Here is a 13060-nt window from a genome sequence, read left to right on the forward strand (position 1 = left end):
TTAATCCAGCAAACATGAGATGTTGCTCGAAGCCAATCAGAGCGTGCTCACACTAATACGATGTGACCTTTGTTCAGTATGGGCATGAACATTTCTGATCTTAGCCTCGTAATAGGCTTTAACTCTATCAGCTCAGGGTGTTAGCATCTATTTCAACGCCCTACAAGGCCTGTATGGCTCGATTTGCATTTAAAGAAAGCTTTTAACCCTTTAACAATAATCTGAGTGTGTGCCTGTTGACAAAAAATGCACCTAGTGTATGTGGACTTTTGTCCTTTCTGCACTTACACTAAAGCTAATGGCATTAACAAGCCTAATCCTGATTACAAGTGGAGGAGAAATGGTGGAAAGCAGACTACAGTCACTGACCTTTGGCCTAAAGGATGGAGTGAAGGGTGTTTGCAGATGGGAGAAAGGTAGTCGGTAATCAATTAGCGTCTACAAGATAAAAAACTCCCCCACTCCACAATCTCTCTCCCCTTATCTCCCATTAGCTTTCCTGAGATAGTGGTGATTAGATTTTGACCTTAAGAGACCACAGAGGAGTCAAAAACCGTCAAAAACAAATAAATGACACAAACTGGCTGAGCTTGTCAGCCGTGGCTCTGGGGCACCAGACGTTTTATTGCTGTCTTTTAAGATTAAAAGACTTGAGAGTCTCCAGACTATTTACTGTTGAAGGTTTCATGAGCCTTGAGCATGACTGTAAATGCAGTGAGACTGACAGAGGAGACTTGTGCAAAAAAGGAACCACCCTCCAGTCACATATTGAAAGCATTTGGGTTATTTCCTGAGAACATCACTTTGATTGGGGGATTATCACTTTGTGACTGCCCGCTGTGGCTCAGGAACCAGAAAACACATGCTGCTGATATATTGTTCCTTGGTCATGCCTAAAAATGGAAATTGACCAAAGCAGAAAAAAAAAACCCCACTTACATTTTCATTTCATGAAATTGATACCTATTATGATGGATGACTATTGCATATGGCTGAACTGCACGTTGGAGAATATACTTGTCATTAACCTATAATTCTTAAAAATAAAGACTCAGTTCCTCAGTTCTCAGTGGTTACACGTGGAAGGCTCCCGCAGAGCTGCAGCACAGGCCTTAGTGTGGTGTGAATTAAAGGAACACTTCACCCACAAAATGATAATTTGTGTATCAATTACTCACCCTGTGTTAGGTCAAATCTGTGAGGAGAAACTTGGGTTTTCTTGCATACCTTCAGCGTAAATGAAGAATGCAAAAAATTATAAAGTTCTTGATGAACTGGAGTAAAAGGGGGCCGCATGTAACAACAGCAAAACTATATAAAAACATCTGTTTACACATTCTCAAACAATTTGCTCAATATAATCCAAGAGTAGTATGATCATTTTAGTGCTTACAAACTATGCTTACAAACTTACAATTCAAAACACTTCTGTGTAGAAATAGCCTGCCTGGGTCAAACAGGTGCATGCATGGGCATACACTCTGCAAATAGAGTTTAAACATACGTGTTTGCAAACTTAGCGACTTTTCAGACCGTCTTAGTGATTTCATTTCTAAAAAAGCGACTACCACTAAAATTTAGAGACTTATTCAGACCATTAAGAAAAATGAGAGAAATATATTATGTTGTAATTCCTTCACGTGTGCTACTCAAAGTAAGTGGTACACTATAACAAAACCGCCATAACTATCATGCCATTGAAATAGTTTTTTGAGGCTTTTTCTTCTTTTTATTTTATCTTTGTAAGGGTTAAAACTTCAGCAAAGTTTTAATGCTTCCATTGAGGTGTGATGATGTCGGCAACATGCAAATGAGTATATGACACCATCTGGCGACTTTTCAAGCTAGTGCTAGCTACTATCCTTGGAAAATAGTTTGCAACACTGGTGCCCAGGTGCGCTACTTTTATACAGAAGTGTTTCAAATTGTAAGGGTTTCAAGAAAATGAATGTATTGGGGAAGTACTGACAATACGACTGGATAAATTAGACTTGTAGTGCATTACATTTGTACTGTAAAGTTGGAAATGTGCGCTGAAGTTGGATTTTCAACTTGGAAAGTCAGAGAAACCTCACCAACTCCAACCTAAAAATCCAATATGGCTGCTCTGCGCATCAACGATAGTGAAAACTGTAATTACACACAATTTATTAGCACTTCTGCCTTACTAGCGTCTCACTAAAACACTCATACACACAGTCCTGCCCAACTTCTGTCTGTGAACATTTTGCTACAGTGTTTGAATGTGCAAAACATAGTATAACACGTTGTTATCAAATGGTATTGCTAACAATGGCTAACCTCGCTAAAAGTTGTATTGCTAACAAAATCTTGGTTTTCCGACTTGTTCTTCTTGAAAGCCATGAACTCGGGTATGAAGTATTTCCTAGCATTGGATTACTCTAGACAAGTTATGTGAGAGTTTTATAAACAGATGTTTTGATATAGTTTTGCTGATGGTAAACATGGGCCCCATTGACTCCCATTCATCAAGAATGTTCACCATTTTTGGATTCTTTGTTCACTGTGGAGGCATGTGAGAAAAACAAATATTTCTTCACAAATTCAAGGTAGCACAGGCGGATTAATTGATATACAAATGATCATTTTGTGGGTGAAGTATTCCTTTAAATGTCACCCCAAACATTTTGCCCAGTAATAATCCAAGTTAAAAAGGGAAAAGGGAAATGAGAGTGGCCAAAAAGATCATAATGAAGAAGCCTGCAGTTTCAGTTGACTCTGAAATAGTTTTATCTACAGTCAGTGAAGTGGACAGTTGTTCTAAAAGTAACAAATGCTTTATGGTCACAATTACAGTAAGTAAACATTAATAACAGTAGAACATAGTGCAGGCTAGTATGCTTGCTTTTTACCTAACTACAGAACTTAACTAAAACTCCAAACCCTCAGTATTCTAATCATTAACAAAAGCTTTACTCTGCTGATATCATGACCTAAATTTGCAAATAGGAGACATAATGCTCCTGTTTGCTGTGCAGATTCGGTCCCTTACTGTTGAGGGCAGCTGGTAACCGGTGGGATGGACGGGATTGAGATGTTTGGCCAAGATGGAGTGATGGATGGCAGAAAACAACGAAAGAGTGGAGAGAGTAGTCATTTGGCTGACAGGCCCGAAGCAATGAGCAATGCAAGGCCTGAGCCACTATGATCAGAGAGCATGCAGATGATAAGTCTATAAATAGAAACATGCAGCAGGAGGGACAAAGGCTATTTCCTTTCAAATGATGCAAAAGGATGATTGAATGTTTGTACTGTAATGAGCAATTTAGGACGTGACTTGTTGTCATTGCATTTTATATGATATAAACATGAGCATGGTGACTATTTTATATTTGAAATAAATATCACAAGGTTAGATTGGTAATCACATGGCACCAGTCAGGCTTATGAGGTGAGTTGTAGCACATAAATCCATATAAAAAGTAATAATTCCTGCATGCAACACACAATACATGGCAACTGATGTTTAGTGTTGGCAATGACTGGGCTTCTTCATGGCTGTGAAAATGCTCCTGGTGATCAAAGAGATTTTGTCAATGAATTCTGGGTTTGCAGACAAAGATTTGCACACGGTTCCGTGACAGTGGTTCAGTTTCCATTTCGAAGTGTATTGTAAATGCAATACAGGCCCAAATCCAAAACATCCAAGTAGATTAACATGCATTTTACAAAACCAGATGTTATTTTGCGAGTCTTTTACATTCTGAGAGAACAGAAGGTCCTGAGCTTTTCCTTCGTGTCTGCTTAATCAGCATTCATTAACCACACTAACCTCTTTTTATAAAGACACTTGGCTGAAGTTATCACTCTAACTGAGATGACTGTCAAACCGTGTCACTGAATAATTAAGGCAAACGCAGCAACAGCCAAAAGCCATATCTTTCTGATGAAGTCCACTTGAGTGAGAGAGGAAACAGGACTTCTTAAAACTATGCAGGCTGAATAAATGCCAAAAACCTCAGAAATGAATAACATGCGCGAGATGATGAATGCTAACTTACATAAAGAGGTCGAGGTCAAGTCTCTCATGGGCGTTTGCTCGATTGCATTGACCTCAAGCGAGGTCAGATGAATGCCCGCACAACAAAACCTGAAGAGACAAACACCCCGTGTGACTCCATAAACCTGTGACCCCCTGCAATCTGAAATAAGCTATGTACAAAGTTCAGTGGCAGAGTGAATCAACAAAACTGCCTATGTGGGCATATGATAAGAAGTGTACAAGTTGCATAACGTTTCTTTAATTACCACAGAAAACAGTCATGAGGTGTAGTCCAAACACTCCATCAGGCCTGACCAGAGAAAATTGCTTAGTTGCACTGTATGTGCAGCTATTCTCAGTATGACTGTACACTGGCTGCACTGTTTCGGAAAAAGATGTACTGTGGCTAATTTGGTCTCTTGTTTACTGTGTCTTCATATCACCACGAAGAACACACATAGCAAGCGATATTCTCCTGTGAAAAGCGATCAAACCTCCTCATAAATAAATCATCACATTCAATGAAGCTTAAGGAGTGACACCAAAAAAAAAAAAAGCAAAAAAATATCTCCCCTATGATGCGTGTAGAGTGAATTAAAATTGCACAGGAGGAGAGATCATTAATCATCTTACTGGCAAGCAGCCCTGCCTCATAAGTGGGTATTAAAAGGACAAACAAAAGATAACATGGGAACCATCCACTCAATCCTGATCTGCATCACAGCAACAATGGATTTGTAAATTACAAAAATAAAAAGTGATACGAACACCAAACAGGTGTTACCACCTCATTCAGATGACACTGAAATTAAGTCATGCAAAACGAAGGCAGGCGAAACACAGGAAATAAAAGCTCTACGTGCTTTTATATACAGTTTCATTTGCAGCTGAGTGTGGTTTCTGCATGGCTTCAGCTGGGTGGACCAAATACGATCACAGTTTCTGTAAATGTTAAATCAATCACCTGCATCCTGAATGTCTCATGCAGTTATTTAGCATTTTAACATTTACACTTAGTTGCCAGTTTATTAGGTACATCTAGATGAATGTATCCTATATTTTTTGGCACTCATAATGTTGTGTTTTAAGAGGTACTTAATCAATGCTGATTTATTATGTTGTCTGAAGAGTGAGATGTTTTTATCCAACTAATTTATACCAATAAGGGCAGACAAAATATTAGAAACACCCCTGAGTGTACTGCATTCTTTTTAGCTTGATGTGAATAAACGACAAGAGCATTCACATCAGTCTTTTTGAAATAAACTGTAAACGAACGGGTGAGGTAATTTTTTTAGTACACCAATATATTCCCATTTGTGTTTGAGTTGCTGCCAGTGACACTCACACTGTACACAGCTTTACTTTGTTTTTAATTTGCACATTTATTCACATGCACAAAAGCTGACAGCAACAGACTTAACCAGCAATTTGTGTCGTCTGAAATCTTGCAATCTATGATAAACTGTCTGCAGTGCAGGCCCCATGAGGATCCTGCGTGACAACTACAACAAAAACAACGTTTGTGGCTCCGGTCCTCAAGGGCCTTTTCCCTCATCATACACGCTAAAAAAGTTACTTCCCCCATCATAATGCCTTTGTGATTTCTTCAGAGTGTTCTCCAACAATCTGAGGCACAAACATCTGGCTGCAAGCGATATAAACTGCCTGCCATGCAGAGCAACCCACTTTTATACTCGGCAGGAACTCCTGCTGAGATATTCATAAGTCTTCCACTGCTCTTGCAAAGTGACACTGTGCTCATGCCCACAGTTCAGCTGCAAGACTTTTACACAGTGTGAAAACTGAGCAGCAACATTAGGATTCAATCTGCTGGGATCTGCCATCTGAAATGAAGCCCTAAAGCTGGACCTGGAGCCAGAAGTAGTCTGTCATGAATGGGACATTTGACTTGACTCCACCAAATCAGACTTGTGAATTCACTTGGAGTGCCTCGCATCCCTCCAAACCCAAACCCATAAACCAAAAATATCATATTCTGATGATTAAGTTGTCGGTTGTCATTTCCCGAACAATAGAAAGGTCTGTTTTTTTTTGTTTGTTTGTTTTTGTTTTGGCATCGTAAACAAGCAGACAGACAACAGATAATCATAATCGGATGTAAAAAGTCTGCTGTGGTCAACAAAAAAACAGACAGCAATGTGCATTTCACTCAAAAATTAGACCTGTATCAAAACTGTGTTAAGAGCAGGAATGCTTAATTTGCTTTGTCCTTGGAGACACTTTTGCAAACTGACAGAAGGCCAGGGGCCAGTCGCAACAGCCCCTTACAGGTCAGGTGTACGCAGGGGTGGTTCTAGTCAACAGATCTTTTTTATTTATTTGTTTTTTAATAATTTACATTCAAAGTAAAAAAAAAATCCTGTGTGAATTTATTTCACAAGTTTATAGAATGTCAGAAAATAGTGAGAGAAGGCCATCACAATACTCCTGAGCCAAAGTTGACATATTTAAATTGCTTTGTTGGAGCAATATATATGTTTGGAGGCTAGAACCAGAAAATGTTTGACATTTTTACCTTTAAAATAGTTGATTAACTTTCTGCCAATCAACTGGTTAATCACCTGAGTGTTGCAGATCTAACTGTGTCACAGGCACGGATGGATTACTGAACAGGCGTGCGGGGCACAAACCCAAGGGCTCAAAGGGTCAGAGGCCCCCCTGGCCTTCACCTGCAAAATGCCTCCCACATTAACACATAGCAGCAAGGAAGAGACTCAAAATGACCACAAATAGATGCAAATAGGATGCACAAAATAACTACAAAAAGGGGAAAGCAACTACAAAGAGACACAAAATCACCACAGAGTCTTAATGTCTTGCCACCATGTATTGTAGTAGAGGTGGGGCATTTTGTAAATCTGTGCCCAGGGGCCCACTGTCTCATAATCCACCCATGGTAACAGGAATAATATTAATCTAACATCTAAACCTTTGCTTCTAGACGATATAAAGTTTATTTTGGAGTAACAAATAAGATTTTTTTTTCTAAAGCACCCACTACTTCTGCAAATTTTATATTTGGTCTGAACAAGAGCTTACATTTAATAAAGGGTGCATACTGAGTTAAGGGCTTGGACTTAAGTTCAGAGACATATTTGTAACTTGCAGAACAATGACCTACTTTTTCCATCCAAACTGCTTTTTTTAAGACAGTGCTCAGACTTTACAAGAAAAATGTGCATTTAACTTTTATATTAGTGTATTTTTCTTAAAAACATGCATGAAACACTGCAGCTCACCTTATAGCTAAAGGACTCACAAACCAATTCGGTTTCTGCAACCTCATACAGGACTTTCATAATGACTAAGCTGGACAGGAAATGAGCACAACACACAAACCCTGCGAGTAATTCTGCTATGTCACACGCTCTTAAAGGAAATAGCTGATGTGTGTGAAAGAGCCTTGTTGAGTGAACGGCCGTTGAATGTAGTTTACTTCACGGTCTAAATCCAAAAGCATACTTTTGAGAAGTTATCAAATTTGGCAACCAAAACAACAGCCCAAGTTCAAGTGTGACACACGCACAGAATTCGCATCAGCCAATCAGACGCCGCTCGTCTGTGTGTCAAGCCAATCAGCTGCGAAGGGGGCGGGTCGCTCAGGCTGTTGCTAGGGTATGTCCCTGATGACTTTAACGCGCTTGAGCCAATCAAATCGCAATCAATCGTTTCCAGCCTGCTCATTGGCTAAGACACACCGGCAGATCCCGCCTCCAGGCTTTTCTCATTGGCCAGCCGTGCAATCACTCCCTTCCCTGAGTTTTAGTTAGGTGCTGTTGATACTGTAGTTTGGAGTCACCAAGACTCAGAACTGAATATAGCAGCCCACGTACATCGCTCTGAAAACAATTTTTAAAATCTCCATTCCACAATTTCATGACTTGTACATTTGTGTAAATAGACAACTTCTATTTTTTATAACGAGACAACAGCGACATGGAACTTAATTCTCTTTTAATTCTGCTGGAGGCTGCAGAGTACTTGGAAAGAAGAGACAGAGGTATTTCAAGCTAAACTGACAAGTTGACAGGATTTCCAGGCTACTAATTATTTCATGAATGGAGCATTTGGGGCGACAGCTAGCTTCATTTTCTGTCATACGTAAAGTTTTAACGTGCCCTGCCATAGTGCAGGTATGATGTCACTTTACAGACAATGGGACGATGGGTGCAAACTGGACCCGGTAGCTTATATGCTAGAAAACATAGCTATGTTTTATATTTAAAGTACGTCATGTAGCCTTTTAATGAACTCTACACAGCTCGTGTTGTGTATACTGAGAGTACAGCTCGTATTAGCGCTTCGGAAATGAGTAAACAAGAGTGACATTGAGAATATGTGGCAGTATCATAATGACAGATGATAATAAATGGGCATGTAGCATTGCATGTTTACCATACAGACCTTGCTGGAGGCATACAGTTGATTTATTGGAAGCGATTACATTGATGATCGATCACGTTTTGTTCCTCTTTAAAATGACTTAGCCTCTATGGAGCTCTTTCATGTGTCACCATTTCCCTGAATGACTCACTGCAAGCCTTTTTTTTTAAATTGTATTCCTGCACAGACAACAATAAATTAACATTTTGCTTTGTTTCTCTCCATAGAGGCAGAGCACGGTTATGCGTCTGTTTTACCGTACAGTAGCGACTTCTCCAGAAAGAAAACGAAAGCCTCGCCAATTTCCAGAAAAACTCAGAACAATAGGTAAATATAAGTCTTGCTTTTTTATTTGTTTGTGCAAATGACAGCTTGCAGAAACACACACATGCACAGATAGACAGTGTTTTCATGCACACTGCCATGTCTCTGCTGCTGCTGCTGCTGCCTGGGCTGGGCTCTCTGTTTTGGTCTCTCCAATAAACACTGCCACGCGTACACTGTCAACTCTGCTGCTCCCACTCTCTCTCTCTCTGTGTTTCACACACACCTAAAAACCCTCCCCATGCTGACACAAAACACACCCGACATGCACATAAAACTTTCGCTTCTGCACCCTGTCTCTCATGGCTATCATGCTTTCACATATGCCTCTTTTTTTAATGTGGTTAGTGTGTTTTGTACGTGTGTGTCTGATGTTAAATGAATGTCCTGTACCAAAAGGGGGTCCCATCGTGCCACTTTCTCACACCCCCGCACACACACAGTTCATGGAGCTGTCATTATTGCTGAGACTCTGTAGATCAATGCTTCTGATCAGAATGCATCGATTGCTTTTCATTGTCTCCTCGTGAAACTGTAATTAACACACGTTCATCACGAGTTTGACCTCTTTCACATGTCGTGACAGTCTGCAGCTGACATACACCCTGCTGTAAGGCTATAAAATTACAGAATAAGTCAATATATTTAAGTTTCAGTTTCACTTCTGTCTTGCTGTGTTGCTCTATTTAGACCAGTTGGACAGCTGGTTAAAAGCCATTTAAACCTCAGTGGGTTAATATTTAATTTCATTACTAAAATTAAAAGGCAGCTAACATGGCTATTATTTTAATTTTTGGCAGGGGTGCCCCAATTTTTTTTTCATACAGGTGGCGAGATGGGGCCACTAAAATTCTTGGGATGGCACACCAAAAGAAGAATTTTAGGAATTTGCTTATGTTGTTGAAGTATATAGGCTAGCTGTCAACTATATCAATAGTTAAGGAATTGCATACGGATCTTTTTTAGTTTCTAAGTGATGTGCACAGACTAATAAAATGCTCCAGGGATGATGCTCTATAGGCCAATGTGGAAGTTAACATCGCACCACTTCCCTCGCAAAAAGGCTGATGGGATTTTCCATTGGATTTTGGATTATTGCCAAAAATACGCTCTGTGGCAAACATTTGTGATACTTGAACAGTTTGTTCAGCAAGATAATCTTCACCAATGAACTCCATTTTCATGATTATTGAAGCGTAAATGCACCAGAAGTAAAAAGCTAATGTCAGGCAATAAAGGAACCACACCACTCTCGCATGACCTAACATCACCACCATAACAAGACTGTGAAGTCGTGTTTGGTGTGGCTCAGTGTGATGGCATTTGGTAGTCTCATTTAGCCACTTGTTTTCAGCTGCTTTTTTAAAATCACATAGAAGCTTCAAAGTTCACGAGTGAGGTATTTACTGACATATTTTATGTCATAAAACCAAAAGGTGAAAGCCTCTTGAGCTTGTGTTAACCACAGACCCTATTTCAGGCATCTAACCAAAAACCCATTGACTTTGAAACGAGGGAACTGTGAGTGGTAAAATGCTAACTCATTTCCTGGTGTTAGGACTCATTCCTGGGGCGCTCTGTACGGGTACAGTTAACATTTTGAGTTCCACAACAACCCTGTTTTAATGTATCTGGTTGTCCTTGTTTTTAAAAAGACAAATATACCGTTTTAATTTGAAGGAGTACATTGATTGTAAGAAACAGATTATTTTCTGGGAAAAAGCCTTTTCAAGTTTTGGGGAGATTTATGGGTATGTTTTTATTCCGATATCTTGAGGTGAGAGTTCAAGGGACCCCTTTGAAAAAGGCCATGCCAGTTGTTCCCTCACCAAAATTTAGCCAAACTTTGGAGCATTGTTTAGTCTGCTTCCCAACAAGCTATGCTAAAATGGTTGGCAGTGGCACCAATGTAAATGAGGTTGTCTGGTTTCACAAGATACCACGTTCGTTAGCTTAGAGTAGCATACCACAATAATATAATGATATTTTTTTAAATTCTAGTTTTGCCTATAAAATGTCACAGAATTTTGAAAAATATAATCAAAGTTTGCATCTTCAAATCCCGTGTTTTATCCAACCATCAATCCAAAACCCAGAGACTTTCAGGTTACTGTCATGTATGAGTTAATCCGTTATCAACAGTTGACACCTTATTTTCTTATGATAGTTAATCCTTTTCAGCTGTAGCTGCTAACATGGTTGACACACCATGTTCATCATGTTGGACTGAAAGAGGCCTTAAACTGTCTGGATCAATGTGGGACACGCCCTCATCAGGAGTCCCTTTCCTCTTGATTTATGACCCTAATTTGGGGACTTTTACATCCAAGGCTACATGCAATTTTTTTTCTGAGTTATTTAGCCAGGTGTGCAACAGTGGAGTCTTTCATCTGTTAACTACCTGTCATTTGTGGTAAATGGGTTTTTGGTGTAACTCTCCAAAGACATTCGTATGATGTTTCAGCTTTGTTCCCAAGAACACGAGCACATGAAGATCTGATGAAAAAACAAACTTTCCTTGCTGGCAAATATTAGTTTTGGAAGCACAGTGAGCCTGATTTCCTCTGTAGTGAGACTGAGAGTTACACAATGACACATACAGCATGTTAACATATCAGTATCGCCTTAGAATTCTTTACAAGGCGCGTGGGTTTGTAAATTTGAAAGTGATATTTGTATACATTTGTCACAAATGAGAATGCAGTCTGTTCCACATTCCTGTGACACAGCCTCTGACTAAGTAACACAATCATGTATCTGTGTGTGTGTGTGTGTGTGTGTGTGTGTGTGTGTGGATAAGGGTGTGTATGGGGATGTGGCAGGTGGGTGTGGTGGCCAAAACAGACACACACTGTGGCAAACCCCAGCCCACCAGGCTTCATGCACCAGACCTGCTTTTCCCTCCTTTTTACTTGGGACTGCACCGTGGGCAAATTCCCCAATTCCCTTTATACTCCCCTTCAGGATTTTTTTTAAGCATCAACAGGATGCACGGGGCAGTGAAGTAAAAACATGTTTCATGTTTGAACTTATTTTCAGTTTGACAGGAGCACAATGCTTTGCTTTGTACATCCAAAAACTGGCATTATGGCGTTTGATGTCATGACCAAATCTGCAAATTAAAACGGATCACATGTTTTGCAGCGGTGCAATAGTCAGGGCATGTGAAAAAAAATATAGTTGGGAGTCTATTTCTGAACACAGAAAAGAAGAAACCCTGGTGGAGTTTCCTTTTTTACTCGCAGACTGTTGTTAAATCAAAATGCTTCTAAAAAAAGAGGAAGACCTGGAATTATGGCTCGCTGTCACACTACAAATCAAATTAAAAATAAGAACAGTGCAAATTACTCCTTGAATTCCCTCCTGTTAACGTTGGAAAACATTCACAAGGTGCTCTGAGGATGAGCTTTGGCAATTTTACAACCCATTGAAAAGGTGATATGAGGCTAACATATTGGCCTTTGATCTTCAGGGCCAAGTTTAGGGCATCAGAGTCATTTGCATGCCACGCCATTCTTTTACATAACACGTAAAGGAGTGCTTGTTAACCTGCTGTTATTACAGGTCTGTATGCATTCCCTTCCTGTGCAAGCTACCGCCTGATTTCCTGGTCATGCCCTTTGCTTTGACTGGGACGTTTCCCCAATTTGTGCAGGTTTGAATAGCACAACTTCCTCCATGATGGAACGAAGCTCTTTGTCGGCCTTTTTGGATCAGGTTGTTAGCAGCGGTGCAACATCCTGTGCTCTTTGTTGGATGATTCTGTGCAGACGCCACATTATCGCAGTCGCACGGTCAACTGTAACCCCTTTTTTGGTGCAGCGAGCAGTGTCGCTGCACGGATGCCTCTGCCTCCTTCGGCACAGCTGTGGGAACCACTGCTTCACCAGCACAAGGGCTCTCAAACAGCGGAAAATCTGAAAAGGCTTGTTGTCAGTCTGGCCCTTTGTTGTTGCTGTTTTTGTTTTTATTGCCGTGGTATCCATGACGGCCCTCATGAACAGAGGGCCTGTTTCAGATGGACTGCAGTGCCCTCGCTGCTGCCCGGGCCGCGCATTACGATAGGGGGCTCTCCTCGGAATAGCCCACACGCTGAGGAATTCTGCAGCGTCTCGGCCTCCAGACGTCTGAGTGTGTTTTTATCCCATGTCCACGCTGCTTTTTCAGCCAGCGTGCAGCGGCGGCAACAACAACAGCAGTGTGTGCATGCTGTTTGTATGCATGTGAGAGTGGGCAGGGAGGAGTCTCTCTGTCTCTGTCTCTCTGTCGCTCTCTCAGGCTCAGGGTCATTTTTGCCCTCTGCTACACAATCTCTGACAGATGTCA

At 40.5% G+C, this 13060-nt stretch overlaps 1 protein-coding gene across 1 annotated transcript in view; it reads left to right on the forward strand.

Moving 5' to 3' along the window:
• The first annotated feature begins 7803 nt into the window (after positions 1-7803).
• Positions 7804-13060, forward strand: part of mxd4 (MAX dimerization protein 4) — a 30816-nt gene continuing 25559 nt past the window's right edge. The window contains exons 1-2 of the mRNA XM_033624288.2: positions 7804-8027; positions 8638-8737. Coding sequence (XP_033480179.1) covers positions 7964-8027; positions 8638-8737 — 164 coding nt within the window. The 5' untranslated portion in view covers positions 7804-7963. The remainder of the gene's footprint in view (positions 8028-8637; positions 8738-13060) is intronic.

Source organism: Epinephelus lanceolatus, chromosome 3, assembly GCF_041903045.1.
Source record: "Epinephelus lanceolatus isolate andai-2023 chromosome 3, ASM4190304v1, whole genome shotgun sequence".
NCBI lineage: Eukaryota > Metazoa > Chordata > Actinopteri > Perciformes > Serranidae > Epinephelus > Epinephelus lanceolatus.